Source organism: Gossypium hirsutum, chromosome D05, assembly GCF_007990345.1.
Source record: "Gossypium hirsutum isolate 1008001.06 chromosome D05, Gossypium_hirsutum_v2.1, whole genome shotgun sequence".
NCBI classification, from domain to species: domain Eukaryota; kingdom Viridiplantae; phylum Streptophyta; class Magnoliopsida; order Malvales; family Malvaceae; genus Gossypium; species Gossypium hirsutum.
In genome coordinates this window covers 25,915,169-25,941,108 of record NC_053441.1, presented here as the reverse complement: position 1 = coordinate 25,941,108, position 25,940 = coordinate 25,915,169, and the positions used below count along the sequence as shown (strand labels likewise).

The following is a 25,940-nucleotide window of genomic DNA, read 5'->3' as shown; positions in this document are numbered from 1 at the left end:
TCGGAAAAAACTATAAAGGATCAACCTTTGATGAGATTGATTAAGTAAATGTTCTCTAAAATAATAAAACCATTGAAAAAACACAACATTCCTAATATCTCAACTGTACACACCATCAAATGAAGAAATAGAAAATTTTGACTACTAAAATAACAAACCCATCCTTTATTCTTCTTGCTTACAGATTTGAGAGATTAATGGTAAAAGACTTAGTCTTTAACATTTTCATATATTTTAATTATATTTTTAGCCTTTTTTACTCATCAACTTTTATTCTTTTTTTTTTCAATATGTTTTTTCTAATAGATGTAATAATAAATTCAATGTTTCGAATTTTCTTTTATTTTAAAAAGTTTCCATCTTTTATAAGTTTGTTTACTGACTAAATTAATTTTTTAGATAACTACATCTATTTTTTTTAAATTAAGAGTTTTTCTGAATTTAATGTATTATTTATTTATTTTATTATTTTTCACATATAATTATCTTAATGGGTTATCTAAGTAAGAGAAAAGATTATATGAAACTGTGATTCCACGTCATTTCTATCCCTTTCCAATAAGAGAATGACAAATCAGACTTTTCCTCCTGATTTTTAGTATTTTTAGTTGAATTTAAATTTTGTTAGGATAAAAAAGCTGAAAATCAAGAGGAAAAAAATTGATTTGTCATTCTCCTATTAGAGATGACGTGGAATCACAATTTCATAGAATCCCTTCTCTCTAAGTAATAAGTTACATTTCATTAAAAATATTCAACATATGAAATTCCACATCATCCCCATTAGTTTTTTTAATGGTACTTTCATTAAATTTGTTAGAAAAAAGCATATTGAAAAAAAGAACAAAAGTTGATTGCTAAAAAAGGCTCAAAAATACAATCAGGACCATTTTGATAAAACATGTAAACATTAGTGACTAAATTTATCATTAAGCCATTGTAAAATTTAGTACATTTTCTAAAGTAAGAGAATGAGAATTGGATTGGTTATAAAAACTATTTGAAGTGGAGTAAAAAAAATCACATTACTTCAAGACTAAACTCACAACAATGCGGTCCAAAGTAGCTTCAATTTCATTGTCTTTAGTTGGGAGCTCTAAAGGTATTCAACAAGAAGTCCATAAATTTTCTTCCCAATTCCCAAATTCTTTTTTAGCTTTTAATTCAAATTATTTGCAAAAAAAAAAAATCCCATTCAATAAATATGTAGGAAGGAAGGTTACATTTCTACGAGTTTACCGAATAAAAGGTGAAATGAATAAGATGATGTTAATTCTCAAAAACTCTCATTCAAGATTTAGTGTGAATAAACGGCTTAACATGTTTTTGATATTTAGCGTTAAGTAAATGAAAAACTGTGGTTAGAAGATAAAGATGATTCTTCATTCACGTATCAGTATTAGACTCGAATGGCACTTATAGATGCACAACAAAAAGATGAGAGATTTTTATTCTTAAATAAGATGATACATATTTAATTTTAAAAAAAACGTAGAAATGGAATAAATTTTTTATTTGATTAATAGTGATTTAAAAAAAATAAATTCACTATTATATTTGTGTTATGTAACGAATGCTTTGTTTGGTTTTGTGTTTGACCAACTCTATAACTAACAAGGTATAATTATTTTAATAAAATAGTGACGTCTTTAGTCTTTGCCTTTGAATAACTGGCTTTATGGTTATAATAATTAAAAGATAATATTAAAATAATGGGAAGGCGGAGGGCTTCGAACCATATTCCCGGCGGTAATGGCTCCAGCAAATACACCTTTATTCCCTGTTGCTTTTAAAATGGAAGGATTAAATACAAGATGACCTCATTGTATTTGGATTCTACGGTTTAAACACATTCACTACTAAATTCATTCTATCCAGGAAATGTGCATGTGTTAGTTAGATTAGGCTGTACTCCAAATTTTCAATTCTTTTCAACTCAGTTTAAGCGATGTCAGTCCTTTCTAACAACTCTTAAATTCGACCGGATTCGTCCGCTAGTGTTTTACTTCTAAAAATAAGGGTAAACTCATCACTCGAGTTTACCACCATTTCTCCTCTCATAATTTATTTCAAAAATTTATTATTTTAGTCATTCAGTTAGATAAATTGTCAAGTTTAACTACTCTCGTTAGATATATTATTAATTTTCATCATTCTACCGTTATATGCTTTTGATCACTAGATGAAGTGCTGATGTGATATTTTTTTATTGATATAATAAATTTAGCCCTTAAAATTTTGTATATTCTATCAATTTGGTCCTAATTCTAAAAAATCAACAAATTTAACCCTTAATATTTACACATTTCGAGAATTTAGTCCAAATTCCAAAAATTCAAAAAAAAATATTTATTATAAAAATATATATAAAACTCTTAACTTGAAATATATTTAATTGAATAACAACAATTATATATATTAATATCTTATATTTTTGTATCTTTTTATAATAAATCATATATGTTTTCAAGTTTTTAAAATTATATTTTTTTTTGAATTTTTAGAATTTGAACTAAATTGATAAATTGTGCAATCATTGAGGGTTAAATTTTGTTAATTTTTTTAGAATTAGGACCAAATTGACAAAAAATATGCAAAGTGTTAACGGCTAAGTTTGTTATTATATCAATCAAAAGACAACCATGTCAACATTTTGTCTGGTGACCAAAAGCCTTTAACGGTAGAGTGACTAAAATTGACAACTTATCTAACGGGAGTGATTAAAATTGACAACTTATCTAACTGGAGTGACTAAAATAACAAATTTTTGAAATGGGAGACCAAAATAGGGACTCGAGTCACTAAATAGGTAGTTTACCCTAAAAATAATAAAGGTAAAAGTACCATGGAGGCCCTTGATTAAGAGTCAAATTGCATATTAATCTTTTTATTTAAAAAATGGGCAAATTAGTTATTGCACGTTAAATCAAAGAGCAAATTAGTCTTTTCTATTAATAATTTCATCCATTTTTACTATTAAAAACTGAAGTGGCTAACAGAATAATTAGACAGATACACATGGTGTGTCACTAGACCTGTCCATGAGCTGGGCCACTCGACTCGATCCGAAAGCCAACCCAAACAAGTGGGAGGGTTTGAGTAAAAATATAGGTTTGAAAAATAGGCTTGGGCAAAAAATAATGCATGTTTAGAAAATGGGCCGGGCCTCAAGTAAGGCTTTTTTGGCCTGAGCTCGACCTGAATATGCAAAAAAATATTTTTTTTACTGTTTTCTTGTTTTTTTCTTTTTTCTTTTTTCACTATTTTGTTACCATTTCATTATTATGTTGCTACTATTTTGTTGTTATTGTTTGGATATTATATAGCTTTTGTTTTATTGTTAATTTTGTTACTATTTTAGAGGCATTTGCTTGTTAAGTTGCACCTATCTTAGTGTTATTTAAGTATACATATTTTTTAATTTATTTTCAATTTGTTGGAAAACATTTGTTTTAATGTTTTTAGTATTTTTGATATATTATATATATAAAAAATATATAAAAAATTAATGCGCGTTGGGCCAAGCTTGGGTTCTAGCATTTTATCCGGGCTGGGCTTGGGCAAAATTTTAGGCTCATTTTTAATTTGTTGGAAAATATTTATTTTAATGTTTTTAGTATTTTTGATGTATTATATATATTTTAAAAATTATATAAAAAACTAATACGGGCCAGGCCAAGCCTGAGTTTTAGCATTTTATCCATTTGAGCTCGGAGAAAATTTTAGGCCTATTTTTCGAACCGAGTCTAGCAAATGGACCTACAATTTTGGTTAGACCCAACCTGACCCATGGACACCTCTACGTGCCACATGTACCCTATTCTATTTACAAGAATCAATTTTTAATAGTAAAAAAAAAATTATTTGCAAATTTTTAATAGGTCTAGTTTGCTCTTTAACCTAATTTATAAGGATTAATTTGCTAATTTTTTTGAATAGAAGAGACAAAATACAAATCGAGTCCTAATATAAGAACCTTACACTATGTTTGGTTGGAGGAATCAGTATGCATTCCCCCAATTCCCTGGGCCCACTACCAAACGGATGTTTGGTTGGGTGTAATGCTATTACACATTGATTTCGTTCCGCATCTATTACGGACGTTGGCTGTAATAGCCATTCTGATCTTTAAGCACGGATTAGGGATTCCCTCCCAATTCGTTACCATCTTTTCCATTTTCTGCCCTCATCCACTCTGACGTTTCGCAAGGTAATTTTTTTTTCCCTTCCATCGATTTCTGCTTCTTTTATTCTCGTACGTTTCTTTTCTTCTCACATTTTTTTCTTTTCTCTATTTTGTCAAAGAAGATGACAACATTGAAAGCCAAAGGGAGGGCGAGAGCAGTGGAAATAGAAAGGAAAAATGAGCTTAAAACATCACCATAACTCCAACTCCGCAGCCGCTGCTTAATCTCTCTTTTGATGACATTGCCGACTTCTTCTCTCTTCCCCTTGTCGACGCTGCTTCCACTCTTGGTATTTTATTTTTAAGCATTTTATTGGACAATTCTGTTACTTTGGTGTTTTTTATTTTATGATTTCTATATTCAATCTTCATCCCTCAGGCGTTTGCACCTCTGTTCTCAAGAAAATCTGCCGTGAAAATGGTCTCAACAGATGGTCTCACCGCAAGGTAACCTTGCTACCCCTTTCTTTGCTCCATCCTTTTGCGTCGCTTGTCTTTCATCCCATGTCTCAGATTCCCATCGAATCGTTAGATATTGTCATCTTCTTTGATGGGTGGTTTAGATTTTTAGTATACAACAAGAAATTTCTATTCTTTATACCTGCTTTACACTCTCTGCAGTTAAAAAGGCATGGTTTTTTTCTTCATTCTATTTCCCCCTTTTGTTTGGGAAATCTTTTAATTTTGTATTTTTGAAATTGATATAGCTGAAACATTTTAAATGGCTATCTACTAGATTCATATTGTTACAAATTCTTTTTAAAAATTAAATTTATGGTTGAACCCAAGCCTAGAGGTAAATGTTTTTCTGAAACTGTTGACTTGTCTTAGCCGGATGCAGGTTTAGCTGCAGCTATACTGATGCAGAACCTTAGCAGGATATCTATGGTATTCTCTTGTTAATTTTCTCGGGCTTTGCATGTTATTGTATGTGTGAGTTTGTTTGTATTGTGACCTCTGGTTTTGAAATGGGGTTATGAATATCACTATAAACAGTTTTATTTGCTAAATTGCACTTGATCACCTCTATTGAAAGGGTAAACTGACAAATTGCTATTAATTATCTTTTCATTGTTAGTCACATGTATGCTAGATACATATGCATTACTTTTCTTCTGTTTGTCCTACTCCCGCCATAATTTGAATATATAAGTACTCAGAGCTACTTGAATAACTGCCCCTCTACTTATTATGAGAAATCAAGACATAAGAATAATCGTAAAAGTGGTTAGGTCACTCTTTGGTTCCTTTTTAGAACTTAAAAAAGTCTACTGAAATAATAAGAAGAAAAAGGAACGGAAGAATTTTAAGGTGATTCTTGATTGGATGTAGTTTTCTTTAAGGGTTTGTATTGTGTTTATTTCCTTCTTCACGTAGCATTTATAACCATTTCTCAAAATATTCATCATAAACTCTTTTGTACAACTTGTATATACGTTTCTGCACTGTTTTTCATCATATTATTCTTTACAATTCAGAATTTCCGTAATTTGTAGCTAAGGGAGATGAATATCACAAATTTAGAGAGAGTGCCAAAGAACATTGAGATTCTATGAGATCTTATTTTCAGAAGGTATGGCGTTTATAGCAATATGTATATTTGTTATTTCTATAAACCAAATACATACATGCATACATATATACATATATGAACATCATGAATACAAGTTGCATTGCTCCATATGAATTTTTTGTAATTGATATGAGTACAGTTGACTATTTAATGGTAGAATGAATATTCTTCTACAGGCTGCTACTGCATATTCAAAGGGAGAGTTAGAGTACGCGGCTTATCTTTCTGATCATGTGTATTTTCTACTTGGGGGATGTTATGAATCATGTGTTGCATATAAGTTCGAGATGTGATGCCATGTCATTGGCAAATTTTGAAAAGGAAATACTGGCAACAAAAATGAAGCAACATGAGAACTGGGGATAATATCCCATAATTTTTTACTTGTCTTTTTCTCAGCTTGACATCAATATGATGTCTTATGTCAAAACTCGTGCCAAGGGTTGGCTTTAGAATAAAATTCTGACTTGATAATACCTTCCATCTGAGTAGGGAAAGATACAGACTAAATTGGCACGGGAAGCAGATGAAAAGGCAAGCCAGAATATATTTAAAGCTAGGTTAGTCCTTGTATAACTAACTGAATCTGTAAACAAGAAGTATTCTCTCTCTGCCTGCCTCTACCTTCTCTTGTGGTCTAGTGAACTGATCTGTCAACTCTCTTTCCAGGAACAAAGGCTTTGAAAATGTGATAACAATTGATTTGCATGGGCAACATGTCAAACAAGCAATGAGACTGTAAATTGATCTGTCAACTCTCTTTCCTCCTTAGGTAGGTGGAAGCTTCTTGAAGATGAAGCTTCCGTGTTACTGTACGTTGAGTTTAGCAAAATCATGTATCTGACTCAGTTATTGGTAATGACAAAGACTCGTGATAGACTGTAAATTCTTATCAACAAAGATAGAGTTGCTGCGTTCTTTTACTTTCATTAGAAACTCGGTTTGGTATGGAGCATCTTTCCTACTGCAGGTAACCTATTTGTTTGACAAGATGGAAGAATGGTTGGGGATTATTTTGCTTGAAGCGATGCGGAATGGCGCGGCAGTGCTAGATTTAAAAAAGTTGGAAAATCTATTTTATTATATTTTTGATACTTAAAGTTGGGGAGTTTCCAGTGACACCCTAGTTACGTGGATTATGGTTCATGGCTTTATCTTACAATAATCCTTGTATTAACCTATTCATCCAACAATAATTTCTTGTTCTGTTGGATTCATCCAACTTTTTTGGACCCTGGCAAATTTTACATGGTCGCCAAAGTAAACAGAACATTTTCTTTGTTGACCAAAATGCATGATATCTTTATAATTCCATGCTTTTTTTTAATTGAATATGCAAATAATTGAGAAGTAGGGAATTCAACATTATCTCCTTCATTGCGGTTTTTGGTTTCTATGGCTAGGACCCATATATAGAACGTAGGACAAAGCTTGTACTGCTCTAATGTTATATTCAACTTACTTATTGGATATATTTTGAAATGTTTATTACCTGGTAATGTTATTTTCTGGCTTGTATGGATATATAAGCTAGAACACGATCCGTGTCGGTTAAATGTGATGAATATTAATAATAAATATGGAAACAATAAAATGTCAAATAAATCTTAAAATTACATTTAAATTTTAATTTGATGTGGAATGTGATTTAAAAATTTTATTTTGGTGCAATTATATAAATACAATTTTAATTTTAATTCAATATATAGATGAAATTTTAATTTTATCTCAATTATACATATACCTACAAAGCATCAACATAATAACATGATCAAAGATTTTGAAGACGAAGAATTTATGTAATTTGCTGTAGACTATTTTCAAAATTTGTTCACCTCACAAGGATAGTCTATTTCTACGTAAGGTTTTGGCTAATAGTTTTTTATTGTAGAATAATTAAATTATTTGTTTCACTAATGATATTTTAGCACATTAAATATGTATTGCAGTTTAAAAATAATAAAGTAGATTACATATTATTTTTATAGTATTATATAATATGATTTTAGTAAATTCATATAAGAATAATTATATTGAATTTTATTAAATTATATATTTTTATTAAATTATATTTAATAATAATTATTTTAAATTATATTTTATAGTATTATATATTATGATTTTAGTAAATTCATATAAGAATATTTAATACTAAGAATTCTATTAAATTATATATTTTTATTAAATTATATTTAATAATAATTATGTTGAAATATGATTAAATTATTTATTATTTATATTAATAATCTTATTAAAATTTAATAACAATAACAATAATCATCTACCTAAAAAAAATTTTGCTAGGGGTATTCTAGTCATTTTAATTTTTTCCTTATGCTATTACACCTCTATTCCATTCAACCAAACACAAGAATACCATTACGCCTCTATTCCATTCCATTCAACCAAACAAAAGAATTACCTATTACGCCTCTATTCCATTACACCTCTATTCCATTACAGCGAATCAAACGTGACCTTAGTTTTACCGAACAATAAAATGTTAAAAAATATTTTTATTTTCAATTCAAAATCAACGTTAGCTTATTCCAGTAGAAACTGGCGTCATGGCAGCCCTGCCCGCACATCCCGAAGGGATATCCAAGTTTTAAAAGAAGAAAAAGAGATAATGTGACGTTTAAGTGGTGATTTGGACTTGGGAATAAACCAAAGCCGTCAATGATTATTTGCGTGGGAACAAAACTGATTACTGTATTCACGTTCAAAATTTATCATCATTTGTCAATTAAATTTTAATTCGAAAGAGAACATGAAGAGGCCATACATAATTTTAAGTATTAAACAAAAAGTGCAAATATAATCAGAAATTAGATTGTTAAAAAAAATTATCATCATTTAACTTGGCCGATCTTGGATTTTACGCAAAACCTAGGGGCACGCCTTGACAACAATTATAGGAAAAACAATGCGAAATTTGATTCAAATTTCAAGGAGTGGAGAAGCCACCCACCACTTAGGAAGAGAGCTAATCTTTGATAGGCACATTCAGTTCAATCTTTGACAATAAGTATTCAATAACAGTATTAGATCCTATTTGCATTTCAAAAGTAAGAAATCAAGAGGTTTCGACATTATCAATTCATCACAAGACAGAATAATTTGTCAATGAAATTGTATAATTATTGCCTGTGCGCTTATTTATGAAAAACTCAACCTTCCCCTTTAACATCCAAAATGCTAAGACTTGTTCGATGAGGCTGCATAATCCTTATACTTGATCATCCCAGAATCGACATGCTAAGACTCATTCGATGTGGCTGCATCATCCTTATGCTTGATCATCCCGGAATCGACGAGAATCGGAATCTCTGCAGCAAGCCATGGGGCAAGTCCCAAACACAGTGCATGTGCTATTCCAAACCTAGGACTGCACAAACACAACCATTGAGTAACAGTTCCAGAAAAGAGTGTGCGCTAGATCTGAAGGATAGAATTATTGAATAACTGATATAGAGAGAGACGGATGTTAGCAAAATTCATGCAAGAGTGGGAACGGAGGTGGATAAAGCAATCCCAGTCCCTTCTGCCCGATGGTTAGCTCAAAATTGTCCCTATATCTTCCTTAAACTTCATATATAACTTCAGATTCTATTGTTCTTTTAAATCAAAATCAACATAGTTTTGGTGCTACATACATATTAGACTGCATCGATAAGAACTAACATTTAGATCATTTGCCTGCATAGGACACATATTGAAAAAATCAAGTTTATCAAAGGACAAATCATCTATCCATGTAAGTAAAATGAAAATGTTCTGACGAAGAACACAGACAATGTCATGTAAACTTCCTCTACTTGATCAAAGGTTTCATTTCCATTACCAGTGTCCGACACATTCTTGAATATAGGTACAACAAACATATGGTCATCCAAGTATCCTTCAAATAAATGAACTTAAATAAAATAAAATAATCCCATGTTCCGACCCAAGTCCAGGCAACATAGAACCGAACATCTAGATTAGTAATTGTACACATTAAGCGCACATCAAATGAAATCTAAAGAGAAGAAAGTATACTTTCTATTTCCCTAGTATCCTTTGATAATGAAAAAAATTCATGATAGCATGAAATCCAATGAATTATAATTACCAACTCAGGAAAACAAAAAGGAAACCTTAAATTCAGCATACCAATTTTTTGCCCAAAGTGGCTTGAAATGCACGGTCAGACAAATCTTCCCTCCTCTGTACATCTACCAAAAAGGAAAAAAAATCAGATCAGCAAATCAAGCAATTAGCAGGAGAGAAAAGAAGAATCGAATTTCACCTTCTGAGTCTTGCCATCAAGTTCGGGCAACTCGAGCTCGGGAGCAGTGGCCGGATAAGTAACGGGGATATCAAACTGGAGATCGAATTCGTACTTGAGAAGGTTATGGACGTACCAACACTTGCCGGTCCAACGCGTCCCTTCCGGATTGGCGGCGGATATCCGGAACCAATCGTTGTCGTTGGACTTATTCATCTGCGTGTAGGCGATCAAAGCCTTATACTCCTCCTTCAGCCGCTGAGTCCATGCCGCTCCGTCTCTGGGACCCGCCTTCGTCGTCAGTAGCGGGATCTGTGTTAGCGTCGACTTCGTATTCGGGTCCCAGCCTTCCATTTGCGGGTTTCACCTCTTTTGCAAACCCTAGATAATTTATTCCGGGAATCCGAATTCTGAAGTATCGCTGCTTGTTGAAGGTCCAGTTATTTTTCCGGGAAAATAAATGTTATTATATCAGATCAATGAGGGTATAGATGGAAATTCGACCTTTATTGTGGGAAATAGATACAGTAACATGATTTAAATGCTGTCCCCATAATTCAATATTAATCCGATTAAAGATTTTTAATTTCTATATTATAAGTTTAGGGTGGTGCCAAGTTTTCTATACATCTTTGAAATCAGGATAATTATTATATGATTATTATATTTAGATTTTGTAATTATTGAGTTTATAGTGAAATATTTAAAAATTAAATTGTAATAATTTAATTTAATTTTGAACTGAGGGAATTCTTTCTTAATTAATAGATTTTTTTCCTCACACAAACTAAATTGAGAGAGATGCTTATTTCAATCATTTCTATTTGTCCTGATTGAATGATGCTTTCAGCCGACAGATGTCTTGTAATAGGAAGTTTTAAGCACAATTTAGCAAAGGTCCCTGTTGCAACATTCAGATAAGTACTAATATTCCGTCGGATTTTAATGGGCATTGTAACAACCCAATTTCTGTTGGCACTAGAAAAGTCAATTCCGATATTTAATTTATTAAGTCGAGTTGTTTGAAAAGTTAATCTGAGAAGGTTATGAGTTAAATTCAAGTTTAAGGAATGGAATTAGCTAGAAATTAAAGTGATTAAGTTGCTATAAGATGGTATAGGGACTAAATTGTAGGAATTAAGAAACAAGTAAATAGTAATTGAGAGACTTAAATGGTAATTAATCAAGGATTAAATGTGTAATTAAACCATTGTTAAAATATGGATAGTGCATTGAAATGATCATGTCTCTTAAATCCCACTAATTATTTCATGAGCTATTTATTGACCATTGATAATTATATAAATTTTATTAGAAAATTAAATAAGTATGTAATATAGGCTAGTGGGTGAGAGCTCATCTCGTCCTTCACGTTAGAAACAAAGAAAGAAAAAGAAGAGAGTTTTACCATTTTTCCGTAGCCGTGACCAATTCTAGCTAATTGATAAGTTTTCTTTCAAATTTTAGTTGAATTTGTGAAAATAGAATGTCGGTAATGATAATATATCGCAAAGAAAAAATAGAAATAGAAAAATAAAGAACACACAGATTTTACGTGTGGAAACCCTTTCGGAAAAAAAATCACGGGCAGAGGAGAAGAAAATTCACTATGTCGAATTCGAATTAATTACAAGAGGAGTAGACTATGCCTATTTATAGGCTTGTAAACCTTATTCTAATAATATCAAATAGATGGAGTTTAATAAGGTTTAAAAAACCTTATTCTAAAATAAAATAAAAGAAGTATAATTCTATAGGGATTTTACTTTTATTTTATTTTACCACAGTATTTTATTTAAATAAGGATTTGGGTCACTTAATTCTAACAATCTCCACCTTGACACAAATTCTTAATGAACAAGTTTTTCATCGCAAACTCTCAACGAACAAGTTTCTCCACCTCTTCCATAAAACCCCTTAAGGGTTTATCTTCAACAATGAACACCAACCAAGTCTAAGTAGTGCTCAAACTTGGTTATAGGAAGTGACTTAGTCATCATATCTGCAGGATTTTCATAAGTACTAATTTTGCTCACAACAATATCACCACGAGCAATAATATCACGAACAAAATGATACCGAACATCAATGTGTTTTGTTCTATCATGAAACATTTGATCTTTTGTAAGGAAGATGGCACTCTGACTGTCACAAAATACTGTATTGATTTGAAGGTCTTCATTGAGTTCACTAAAGAGTCCCTTCAACCAAATAGCTTTTTTACAAGCCTCAGTAATCGCCATGTACTCAGCTTCAGTGGTAGACAAAGCGACTGTAGTTTGCAAAGTGGTTTCCAATTGATTGCACAACCTCCGATTGTAAAGACATAACCTGTGAGAGATCTTCTTCTATCGAGGTCTCCAGCAAAATCAGCATCAACATACCCAATGACTCCATCTCTAGTTCTTCCAAACTGTAAGCAAACATTGGTAGTACCTCGTAAGTATCTTAAAACCCACTGAACTGCTTTCCAATGTTCTTTACTGGGATTCACCATGTATCTGCTAACTGCACTAACTGCAGATAATAAATATGGACGTGAACAAATCATGGCATACATGAGAGATCCTACTGCACTAGAGTATGGAACATGTGGCATGTACTCAATCTCATCATCTGATTGTGGAGACAAAGCTGATGAAAGTCTGAAATGGGCTACTAAAGGAGTACTAACAGGCTTAGCATTCTGCATATTGAATCTGCAAAGAACTTTCTCAATGTAACCCTTCTGACTTAGGTACAATTTACTTGATTTTTTATCTCTGAGAATCTCCATACCAAGTATCTTCTTTGCTGGTCCCAAGCCTTTCATATCAAATTCTTCATTTAGTTGGGCTTTTACCTTTCTTATCTCTCCTTTATCTTTTGCTGCTATCAACATGTCATCAACATAAAGGAGTAGATACACAAAAGAACCATCACTATTTTTATTCAAGTAAACACAACTGTCAAAGCTACTTCTTTTAAAATCATGAGAAGTCATAAAGGAATCAAACCTCTTATACCATTGTCTTGGTGACTGTTTCAAACAGTAAAAGGGACTTTTTCAGCAAGCAAACGTAGTCCTCTTTTTTTGAGACTGTAAAACCTCTGGTTGTTGCATGTAAATATTCTCCTCAAGTTCTCCATGCAAAAATACAGTTTTTACATCTAACTGCTCAAGCTCCAAATCATGCATGGCCACAATACCAAGCAAAGCTCGAATTGAACTATGCTTCACAACTAGAGAGAACACATTTGTGAAGTCCACTCTTGGAATTTGACTGTAACCCTTTGCAACAAACCTTGCTTTATATCTGGGTTCTTCAACTCTTGGAGTCTCTTCTTTCTTCTTAAACACCCATTTACAACGAACAACCTTTTTACCTTTAGGAAGTTTCATAAGATTCCATGTTTTATTTTTGTGTAGTGATTCCATCTCCTCTTGCATAACAAACATCCACTTTTCTGAGTCTTCACAACTAACCGCCTCAGAATAATTAGATGGCTCTTGGTTTGCATCTATATCTTCAGCCACATTTAAAGCATAAGCAACTAGATCAACCTCGGCATACTTTTTTTAGGTTTAATTTCTCTTCTAGTTCTATTTTTGGCAATAGAGTATTGTGGTGAAGAAGCAACTCTATTTTGAATTTTTGTACTGGCTTTAGTAGTCGACTCTGTTGTAGATTATAGATTAATCTTATGCTCCACCTGCTTTTGATTTTCTTTATTAGAAGAGTCTTTAAGAGATAAGTTAGGTAGCATAGTAGTTTCATCAAAAACAACATCTCTGCTAATCACAACTTTTCTTTTTTCAAGACACCATAACTTATACCCTTTTACACCAACTTTATAACCAAGAAAAACACATTTAATAGATCTCGGTTCTAATTTTCCATTATCAACATGAGCATACGCAGGACAACCAAAAATCTTTAAATCAGAATAGTCAGCAGGATTACCAGACCATACCTCTTGTGGAGTCTTTTTCTCAATGGCAACGGATGGAGATCGGTTGATCAAAAAATATGCAGTAGAGGCTGTTTCGGCCCAAAATGACTTTGGTAAGTTGGCATTTGACAACATACATCGAACCTTCTCCATAATCATTCTGTTCATTTGTTCTGCAACACCGTTTTGCTGTGGAGTATGACGAACTGTCAAGTGTCTCACGATCCCTTCTGACTTGCACAATTTATTAAACTCATCAGAATAGAACTCTAAGACATTGTCTGTACGGAGGAATGTTATTTATTTTCCCGTCTGTTTTTCAATTATTGTTTTCCAAGACTTAAATATGGAAAACACAATACTTTTCTGCTTCAGGAAGAACGCCCACACTTTTCTGGAAAAATCATCAATAAAAGTTAGCATATAATTAGCTCCACCTCTCGAAGGCACTCTGAATGGCCCCCATAGATCAGAATGAATATACTCCAATGTTCCCTTCGTGTTATGGATTCCTCTGGTGAATCGAACTCTCTTTTGCTTTCCAAAAATGCAGTGCTCACAGAACTTCAGTTTGCAAATTCTTTGCCCATCAAGAAGTCCTCTTTTGCTCAATTCTGCCATGCCATTCTCACTCATATGCCCTAGGCACATATGCCAAAGTTTAGTAATATCATCATATGACAAGGAAGAGGATGAGACAGCTGCATCACTTGTAATAGTAGAACCCTGCAAAACATATAACTTGGTAGTCTTTCTCTACCCTTTCATCACAATAAGGGAACCTTTGGAAATCTTCAAAACCCCACTTTTAGCTATGTATTTGTACCTTTTTGAATCAAGAGTACTCAACAAAATTAAATTTCTTTTTAATTCTGGAACATATCGTATGTCACTAAGTATTCTGACGACTCCATCAAACATTTTAACTTTAATTGTTCCAACACCTTCAATTCTACATGAAGCATTATTTCCCATCAAAACAATACCTTCAGACACTGTTTCGTAAGTTGCAAACCAATCTCGATTGGGACTTATGTGGAAGGTGCAGCTAGAATCAAAGATCCACTCCTCGCTCGCTTTAGAATTGTTGACAAAAGCGACTAGAAGTTCACCATCGCTGTAGTCTTCTACAACATTAGCTTTACTAGAATTTTCTAGTTGTTTTCTATTTTGATTCGCGGCCTCCCTTTTGATCTTATTCTATAGCTTATAGCACTCAGATTTAATGTGCCCTTTCTTCTTGCAGAAGTTACAAGTTTTACTTATGTTTGAAAACTTCGATCTACCCTTAGATTTACTGCGAGGATTCCGTTCATGTGTCCTTCCATGATCATCATCAACATTCTAATCTTGTTTCCCACGAACAATAAGACCCTCTCTCTGATAGTCGGCTTTAACCATAAGATGCTTCATCTTATCATACGAGGTTAAAGAATCATAAACCTCATCAACTGTGAGAGACTCACGGCTATATAAAATCGTATCTCTAAAGGTTGAATAAGAAGGGGGCAACGAACAAAGTAGAATCAACCCTAGATCCTCATTATCATACTGAACCTCCATGGCCTCCAAGTTTGAGAGAATTTCTTTAAACACTGTTAAGTGTTCGTGCACAGATGCACCTTCCTCCAAACGATGAGTATAAAGACGCTGCTTCATATGCAGCTTGCTAGTTAGAGTTTTCGACATGCATATTTGTTCCAACCTCTTCTATAATCCAACGGCGGTCTTCTCCTTTATCACGTCCTATAAAATTTCGTTAGACAAATACAGATGTAACTGTGTTAACGCCTTTCGATCCTTGCGCTTCTTCTCTTCGTCCGTCAATGTTGAAGGCATCTTATCTACCCCTAACAGGGCTTCTTCTAAGTCTATCTGTGCAAGAATTGCCAGCATCTTTATCTACCACAACGCAAATCTGGTGTTGCGATCCAACAGCAGAATTTCATACTTCAAAGACGTCATTATCGTGATTGAGATGAATAACCCGGAAGCTCGGATACTAATTTGTGAAAATAGAATATCGGTAATGACAATATATCGCAAAAAAATAGAAAAATAAAGAACACACAGATTTTACGTGGAAACCCTTTTGGGAAAAAAACCACGGGCAAATGAGAAGAAAATTCACTATGTCAAATTCGAATTAATTACAAGAGGAGTAGACGATGCCTATTTATAGGCTTGTAAACCTTATTCTAATAGGAGTGAAACTCCTTATTCTAATAATATCAAATAGATAGAGTTTAATAAGGTTTAAAAAAACCTTATTCTAAAATAAAATAAAAGAAGTATAATTCTATAGGGATTTTACTTTTATTTTATTTTACCGCAGTAATTTATTTAAATAAGGATTTGGGTCACTTAATTCTAACAGAATTATTAAGTAAAGATAATTGATAAATCAAGCCCAAGTGTTGAATTAGTTAATTGCTAATATTTGTGTTAGTTACCATTAAAGGATCCTTAAGATAATATGCTTGAAATTAAGAAGCATATAGTGGAATAAGTTTGTTGTTGTAGTAGATATGTTGATAATTAGATGGGTAACTTGAAATGTTGCTAAACTAAGTGAAAGTTATTGGGTATGTTGTTAGGGACCAAATTGAATAGAATTAAAGCTATTAAAGATATATGCTATTAGTTGAAAACTTGGGGTCCCTAGTTAGTATTTACAAAATTGGATTTTATTTGATAGAAAGGATCGGGAGATACAAAGTTTTTAGACATTAGTGTCTTAATAGACTAAATTGAATTAAATGTACTCATGTTTGATTTTAGTAGCCTTGTGTTTGAATGGTATAATTAACAATGTTTTTGTATTATCGAATGTAGTTAAAGACAACACCGAAACGCCAAAGGTAAAAGGGAAGGAAAAGGCGAGCATCGAATAAATATCATGATTTGTGCTAATATAATTCACTTTCAATTTCTTGTTTTGTTCCGTATCCATACTTGTAATCTTGCAAAGAATGATATAGTATTGTACTTATATGAATTTTCATATAAATGTTGATACTATGATGATAGTTGATAATGTATATTATACATAAGTATGATTTGAACTTATAAGTGTTGGTGATAAAAAATATAATGCCTTGATAATGTGTTTATATAATTGAGTTATGATTTATGATATACTGGTGATTCTATGATGCTGAACATTGATATATGCTAAAATGATATTTAATAATGATATTGTCCTATTAAATGATGTTAGACGTAGTTCAGTAGTAGTTGTCACCAATATGGTGATTTACCAGTTCCAATTCTTCTAGGGACATGGGCAAATACTAAAAGTTATTGTTGCCAAGTAATCCGAGATGACAGAATACAATAGTTCAAACAAATACTAAAAGCCATCATTACTGGGCAATCTGTGATGGTAGAATAAAATAGTCTCAATTCCCAAAGATCGTGAACTTACTCGTTATATAGATTTGAATATGTATTCTAATGTTTATTGTCGAATAATGGGGGCAAAAATGAGTAAGTTATAAAAAGCGATAGGATAATGGGGGCAAAAATGAGTAAGTTATAAAAAGCGATAGTGAAATGACATGTTAGAATCGAATATGATATGGCTGGAATAAATATTGAATGATGAATCATAAAGATTGAGAAATTAAGATTTATATTAATAAATGATATGTCAATGTACATTACATACACGTGAAAGAAAAGGAAAAAAAATAGACATAATATCCTGGGGGTGACATAAATCTTTAGTAAATTGGTGTGAAAACATGTAAAGACGATATACCTTCGTGGTAAATTTTTTAATGTAGAATCTATGATGAAAAGAAGGATTAAAGTAGTGTCACTTATTATAATATAATTGCATATTTGATATTAGTTTAATCGAATTATATATTGAATTTAATTTATATTAGTATCATTAAATGTATAATACTCAGCGTACAGTTCTGTTGTTTGTATGTAAATTTAAACAAATTCTGTTGGATTGAGTATCTCAAGACGCATTTAGAACTCAACGACATATGTTTTTGTTGTCTATATTTGGTCTAAGGCATGTACCTAAGTTGGGTTATATAATTTTATGCTATTTTGGCTATTTTGGTTATTTGGTGTTTGATGTGTCCTACGGTTGAATTTTGTTATCTAGATTTGATGTCTATATGCATTATTTTACTTATTTGATAATTGGTCCATTTATGCTTAGTAATGATACATGAAATGGTATAATGCTATCTTGTTTGCATGTGTTATGATGTGATAAATGAGTATGTATTGATAGGGTGTAGTTTGGGTTTATGTTAAGCAAGTTTTTTTAAGTTGGAATTCATGTTGAATTGCTGTGTAGTATAAGAAAATGACCATTTGGTCTCGAGACATCTTGATGTCTCGAGACACTAAGAATAAAAATGACCAAGTTATGTATTTTTGGGTTGAGGTCTTGAGACATGTTGAGCATGTATCGAGACATACATCGTCGTGTCTCAAGACAAGTAAACATCGGAGCTAAATCAGTAAAACAAGGGAAGTGTGTCTCAAGATCAATCTGGAGACATGAGGGACCTAGTCTCGAGATTTGTACCCCAATGCCTTGAGACATAGCATCATCAAAACAAAAATTCTAAAACAGGGAAAAATTCTGTCTCAAGACATAGACTTGTTGTCTCGAGACACATTGTTGAATTTTGACAATTGAGTTTGGATTCAAGTCCTAACTCCGAGTTAGATTTCGTATAATTTCCATGGCTTGTTGGTTAAGGATCTTTGACATTATTAATGTATGAATATGAATATGATTAATGATTAAATTGATATGAATGATAATCATGAACTATACTGTGTGAATATTTGTCAAGTTAGCTTGGGTTGCTTTGACGATATAATATGGCATCACACATTCGGATCCGACGACTAGGTCAAATGTGTGGGTGTTACAAGCATCAAGTGAAGTTAGACTGATTGAAGAGGCAATTTGGGAATCTCCCACAAAATCCAACATATGTTCAACTAAATTGTCATGCTAAAGCATATTGGCTTTGATTGGAGGTGTGCTGATTCTAGAAAAGTCTTGTAACTTAGTTCATACAATGTATCTCCTAGTGTTATTAAATTTTTAAATAGTTGGTACATATAGTTGAGGCTATGCCGTTTTAACTTTCCTATACAAGGCTTCGTGCAAGGAGTGTAGAGTGGGAAACGATGAAGTGAATAACTGTTTTGTGATTTTATAGTCATAGAGGTGGTATCGATTTCTATTCCTTGCTCCTATGCCCTCTAAACCTCTCGATTTTCCTTTCGCTAGAAGGTAAAAGTTAAACTACACCCTAAAACTCATTACTTTTGAAATGTTTTATGCTTGTACTAAGATTTTGTAATTTATTAGGTGGTTCAATGATTCAATAAATTGTGCTCTATGTGGTTGTGGTTGTATTCATTCACTTTAATTAATATCCCTTATGATGAAATTTAAGTTTTTTATTTTTTTATTTTTGCAATTTGTATGAATGTTGTACCAATGGGAATTTAATGTCTCTCTCATATTTATTTTGGTTATGATTAGTTTGAATTTAGTTAGTTGTTGTGTTAATCATTAAGTTCTAATAACTGTTTGGTTGAGAGAAAAAATAAAAGGACGGAAGGAGGAGAAAAAGTGGAAAGAATATAAAATTTAAACGTGCTTAGTAGGAAAAAGAAAGCGAAAAAACAAGAGAGATGTCTATTTTTCATCCTAATATATAAAAACAAATTATTTTAAATTAGAATTATAAGATGCAAGAAAATGATAAATGCATTCATGTTAGTTCAAAATTATGATTTTCAAATATTTTATTTTCTTTTTTCTTACCTCAATCTTTATTTTTAACTGGAAGGATCTTCTCTACTATTCTCTAACTTACAAATCACACGATGCGTACGATATTTATAAAGAGCTAATTAGAACTTTATAAAGAAAAACGATTCCTAACAAACCCTCTTTTAGTCGAATAAATGCATCGACAACTAATGAATTTTAGTTTTAATCAATTCGATGATTTTCATCAATCATCAATCTTTTTTCTTCATCCAATGTGAGATGTTTATAAAGAGCTAATTAGAGTTCTATTTTTTATTATTTTATACCATGTGTCAACATTCTAGTTGATGTTCAGTAAAAAATTACCGGTGGTAGTCAAATACCAATAAAAAGTATCAATTTAGTTTACCGTTTTAAAATTTATGTATGAATTAAGTCAAAAAAGAATTTAGGTACAAGTTACCAAATTTAGAAACTAACCAAAAAAAAAAGAGAGTATATGTCCTCTCTAGAGGTGTCTATGGGCCGGGCCGGGCCCAGGAAAAAATTTGACCCGCGTCCTAGGCCCGGCCCGGCCCAAAAATATGGGCCTAAAATTTTGTCCAAGCCTTGCCCGAGAAAAAATTTCTAAGTTAGAACCTGGCCCGGCCCGACCTATTTTTTTAATAAACACCAAAAAATTATTTTAAAAATAAAAAATAAAAAATAAAAAATATTTTAAAAGTATTTTAAAATAAAAAATAAAAAAAATTATTTATTATATTCGGGCCGGGCCGGGCCTGGGCCAAAAAAATGGGCCTCATTTTTTGCCCAAACCCATATTTCGGGCCTATATTTTTACCCGAACCCTCTCATATTTCGGGTGGACTGTCGGGCCGGGCCGAACCACCCGGCCCATGAACACCTCTAGTCCTCTCATTCTATTTTTCTACACTTCAATCTTCTATCTTTTAGATTTTTTTTTTACCTACCAAATAAAGCTTAAGAAAATATTAAGTTAGACATGATATTATATCCCAGATATTATATCGAGATCTAACTTAATTCATGCTAACCTTTATATAAAATGATTCTGATTTTTAAAAAAATGCAAAACATAGAGTTTTTTTTAATTAAAATTAGACGTTAAAGGGGCCAAACAATTGCTATGAAATTGATTTCCGGGGCACTAGGAAAGATTGTGCATAATTTAACATGCATTTCAATTATAAAGATTGTGCATGGGTTAACAACATGCGCTTCAATTATTGTTTATATAATTTGATATTGTAGGTGGATTTATTAAAATATGCTGAAAATTTTTTAAATTTAAGTATTTATGCTGCTATTTTTTTAATCTATCGATATATGTTGTTTTTAAAAGAGACAAAAGAAACACGTTCTACAAGGAACGTTTTCATCGATGTGGTATTGAAAACACGTCCTGTAAGACGCGTTTTCACTTTGTTAAAATTATTTTCATTCTGTCATAGGTTTTAGTATCAGTGATTATATGGTCTATATGGGAATTTTTTTTTAACAAAGTGAAAATGAGTCTTACAAGGCATGTTTTCACTGCCATATTAGTGAAAACGTGCCTTGTAGGACGTTTTTTTTCTCTCTCCCTAAAAATAACATATATCAGTACATAATTCTCAAATTTTTAAAAAAATATCAGCAGATAAATCGCTAAATAAAATAATTGAGATTTTATTTGAAAATCAGCTTCCAAACGAGATAGGTCAAGTTTTTGATTTTATTAATTTCGTTTTCGAGATGATAATATATTATTAATGGGATTTAAGACGCAATTAAGAAGCCGCCAATCACATAAAATTCAGTTTTTGATTTTTTTAAAATGCAAATTTAATTTTTAATATGTTAATGATAAATTTAGCTTCATTACTATATCACAAAAAACGAGTAATTTTTTGTTACTAGACTACAAATTTTTCTTCAAAATGGTATTTTTTTACATGACTATTTGAGTTTAATAAAATATTAAATTGTCACAAAAATGAGTTTAATAAAATAGTTTTAATTGTAATAGCAAGTAAATTTGAAATTTGAGGTGTTAAATTTCTGAAAATAAAATAGAAGAATTATTATTTTTGGTATTAAGCATAATCAAATTTGAATGAAAATTAAAATTTAAGTAAAATTTTTTCAACAATAATAAATTTAATAATTAGATTGAAATCCGCTACCACAATTTCTAATCACTTGTTCATTTGTTTAATCCTTCTCGTAAAATTTTTAATTCATAAAGAAATATCATTACAATAATGCTAATCCAATTAAATAAAAGAATTTTAGCATTGCATTTAGATATTTTGAGTAACTGTTCAACATAATTCAGCAGAATCCATATTGCATTTTTTCTTAAAAAAAGAAAAATGAAAAAAAAACCCATCGAGGTCAAGTTTAAACTTAAATAATTAAATTTGCAGTTAAGTATGTTAGACTAATGGTAATTTTATTATTATTATTTTTCATTTTATTTATCGGAGTAAATTCAGTAATTAATTTTTTATATACCTATTAAGAGATAGATACTAAACACGAATTTAAAAGCTACTTACTGATTAATATCACGAATTAAGCTGGCTTTAAATTCGATGGAACTCAATTTAGCTTCAACGCTTGGATTTTAATTCTCTCCACCTCTTCTTCCTTTTTGCCTTTTACTTGTCAAAATCCTATTACATACCTGATGGGGCATCGCTGGTTCTTAGTGTCGATCATTGACTTAGCGGGACGACTTTGGAGATAATTGGAAGAACCTTAGTCTCCACAATGTTTACTCGGTAAGCAAATTAATGTGAAAGCTCGATCCTGTTTCTTGTCTGTTAATTAAATGTTCGCCGGCATGGCAAGCGCCTGTTTTAGCCGGCAATTTTCTCTCTCTTTATGTCTGCTGTTGTGTTTCAGCTTACTACTACTTTGTTGCGTAAAATGTGATGATGAACTTCAAATATTGTTGAACCTGAAATCGGCTTTCAATGAATCAAGTAGCACTTCTCTTGATTCATGGAAGGCTACCGCGGTTCTGTTTGCAGCTTCGAAGGAATCACTTGCAACGCAGAGGAGTTGATTAAGGAAATCGAGCTTTCAAATCAGAATCTCACGGGTGCCCTTCCTTTAAATTTAATATGCCAGCTTCAATCATTGGATAAGCTTTCCTTGCGGTACAATTTATTAGAGAATTTCACCGGTGAAGAATTGAGTAATTGTGTAAAGCTTCAATATTTAGATATTGGAAACAATGTTTTTGAGGGCCCATTTCCAGATCAGATTCTGGAGCTAAAGAAACTGAATTTTCTTGATTTGGGGTATTGCGGAATTAAAGGCAGGATTCCTCGAGCAATTGGAAATCTCACTGTGCTTACTGATTTACAGCTTCAAAACAATGGTTTATCTGGAAAAATTCCAGTGGAGATTGGAAAGCTTCACAAACTCCGGCGGCTTCAGCTTTACGATAATCGGTTACAAGGAAAACTTCCGGTTGGATTGAGAAATCTGACAAAACTTGAATACTTGGATGTCTCAAGGAACCAACTCGAAGGAAATATCTCACTATTGAGGTACTTGACCAACATGGTAAGCCTACAACTCACTGAGAACCTGTTTACAGGCATAGTTCCGGCCGGAATATGGGGATTACCTAAAATGGTTACCATTGACATTACTTCCAATCAATTTGAAGGTCCAATTACATCTGATATAAAAAATGCAAAAGAAATTAGGAGACTGTCAACAACATGGAATAAGTTATCAGGTGAGTTGCCAGAAGAGATTTCAGAAGCTACATCTTTGGAGATAATTGAGCTAAGCAGCAATCAGTTTTCGGGGAAAATCCCTCGTGGAATTGGGGAACTGAAAAGATTGAGCAGCCTTGAATTGCAATATAACAGGTTATCTGGTTCTATACCGGAGTCGTTAAGTTCTTGTCGTTCTATCACTGTCATAAACATGGCTCATAATCATCTTGCAGGGAAAATCCCTCGTGGAATTGGGGAACTGAAAGGATTGAGCAGCCTTGAATTGCAATATAACAGGTTATCTGGTTCTATACCGGAGTCGTTAAGTTCTTGTCGTTCTATCACTGTCATAAACATGGCTCATAATCATCTTGCAGGGAAAATCCCTCGTGGAATTGGGGTACTGAAAGGATTGAGCAGCCTTGAATTGCAAGAAAACGGGTTATCTGGTTCTATACCTTCGTCTTTAGGATCTTCGCCATTATTGGACATTCTGGATTTGTCTCAAAATGAAATTTCCGGTAACATTCCAAAGAGTTTATCGTCTCACAGTTGGAGTGTTCTTTATCTATCCAATAATCGGTTAAGTGGTCCTACACCACTGTCTCTTGTCACTGCAGCATCTGAGCGTAATTTCGAAGGAAACCCTGGCCTCTGTAGTTCAATTATCAAATCTTTCAGGCAATGTCCACCAGACGCTGGCATGTCTAAAGACGTTCGTACGCTTATAACTTGTTTGGCTCTTGGTGGTGCAACCATCTTGCTAGCTTCACTCGTGTGCTTCTTATACTTGAAGAGGAAAAAAGGATCATGGCCCTTGTTTGAAGGAAAAATCATGGGAAGTCAAGTCCTTCCATAGGTTAACTTTCAGTGAAAATGAGATTTTGGATTCCTTACAGCAACAGAATCTGATTGGAAGAGGAGGGTCTGGGAATGTTTATAAAGCAACACTTTCTAATGGTTTAGACCTCGCTGTGAAACACATATGGCTTAAAGATTCTCATGCCAGCCGAAGGAGCCAGAACAGTAAACCAATCCAAAGCAAACGTGACAGTAAACCAAAGGAATTCGACACAGAGGTGCGGACATTGAGCTCAATAAGACATGTCAATGTGGTAGAGCTTTACTGCAGCATGACGAGCCAAGACTCAACCTTGTTGGTGTACGAGTACTTGCCGAATGGGAGCTTGTGGGATCGGTTGCATACGTGTAGGGAAACGGAGCTTGATTGGGATCCCAGATATCATATTGCAGTTGGGGCAGCTAAGGGACTGGAGTACCTTCATCATGGATGCGAAAGGTCAGTGATCCATCGGGATATCAAGTCAAGTAACATATTGCTGGATGAGTTTTTGAAGCCTCGGATTGCTGATTTTGGACTCGCCAAGATGGTTCAGGCCAATGGTGGTAAAGACTCGACCCATGTCATTGTAGGCACCCATGGCTACATAGCTCCTGGTAACTTACTTTCTTGCTGTTTAGGAGATTTTTTGACAGATTCTGTTGGTTAATAAAATTAATGGTAAATTCTGTAGAATATTGCTACACCTACAAAGTAAACGAGAAGAGCGATGTGTACAGCTTCGGGGTCGTATTAATGGAGCTAGTGATTGGAAAAAGACCAACTGAGCCAGAATATGGTGACGATAAGGACATTGTGACTTGGGTCTTGAGTAAAACGAAGGACAAAGCCAGTGTTTTGGGCATAATAGACCCAAGAATTGCAGATGCTTCGAAAGAATACGCTACCAAGGTGTTGAAAATAGCCATTTTCTGCACCAACACGCTGGCGGCACTTAGACCCACCATGAGAACCGTGGTTCAGATGTTGGAAGCGGCAGAACCGCGCCAACTGGTCACCGTTGCTATCGGTTAGGACTGAATAAAAGGAAAGAAAAATAAAGATTGTGATGAAAAGTTCAGTCTACAATCACGAACAACCTTGTAATATGGTAACATCATTGGTTTTAGCACAAACAGTCCAGTAATTAAAGTATTAGCCAGAGCCTGTAAGCTGTAATGCTTTAGTGATGTTTGAATTTAGCACAAATAGAGCCAAGTATCTCCAAGAAAATTTTATAGGTTTAAATTATGTTTTGGTTATTAAACTTTAAAAATTTAAGATATAATCACTAATATTATCAATTTATTTCATTTTAGTCCTTAAAGCTAATTTCATTTCCCATTGATAACTGAATTAGAATCTTAATAAGTACTACAATAAAATAGTATGGCCCAACTGGTTTCTTGCATTATAAAATATGGAGTAATAATTGATAAAGAAGGAATATGTAAAGGCTAGAATGAATTTTGAATAAGTTAATGGACTTTAGGGTCAAGAAAAGAAGAGCGCCAGACTTTAGCCCATTTAGACAGGATTATTCGAGTGCTAGTTGCTTGACACAAACAAAGCCATCAATTATGTGGTACACTAATCACTCAAAAAAAATTTTATGGACCAAAATATT

The 25,940-nt window shown here is 32.8% G+C and overlaps 1 protein-coding gene, 1 long non-coding RNA gene and 1 pseudogene across 8 annotated transcripts; 2 read left to right on the top strand and 1 right to left on the bottom strand.

Annotated features, from left to right (window-relative positions):
- The first annotated feature begins 3,993 nt into the window (after positions 1–3,993).
- Positions 3,994–7,050, top strand: LOC107905203 (uncharacterized). 7 transcript variants are annotated; one of them, XR_005914100.1, is made up of 8 exons: positions 4,064–4,210; positions 4,309–4,476; positions 4,566–4,633; positions 5,018–5,074; positions 5,683–5,759; positions 5,936–6,319; positions 6,429–6,531; positions 6,730–7,050. It is a non-coding gene; the product is annotated as an uncharacterized lncRNA (long non-coding RNA). The 7 variants fall into 7 exon arrangements; XR_005914102.1 differs by having other exon boundaries at positions 3,994–4,210; positions 6,429–7,050; XR_005914096.1 differs by having other exon boundaries at positions 5,028–5,074; positions 6,429–7,050.
- Positions 7,051–8,790: 1,740 nt separating this feature from the next.
- On the bottom strand, positions 8,791–10,551 carry LOC107905204 (ubiquitin-fold modifier-conjugating enzyme 1). The gene is made up of 3 exons (XM_016831796.2): positions 10,051–10,551; positions 9,915–9,976; positions 8,791–9,147 (listed from the first exon to the last, which is right to left on the bottom strand). Exons 1-3 carry the CDS (start codon positions 10,381–10,383, stop codon positions 9,018–9,020), a joined length of 525 nt encoding a protein of 174 aa, XP_016687285.1. The 5' UTR covers positions 10,384–10,551; the 3' UTR covers positions 8,791–9,017.
- A 12,014-nt stretch (positions 10,552–22,565) lies between these two features.
- On the top strand, positions 22,566–25,626 carry LOC107905205 (receptor-like protein kinase 7; annotated as a pseudogene).
- Positions 25,627–25,940: the final 314 nt, after the last annotated feature.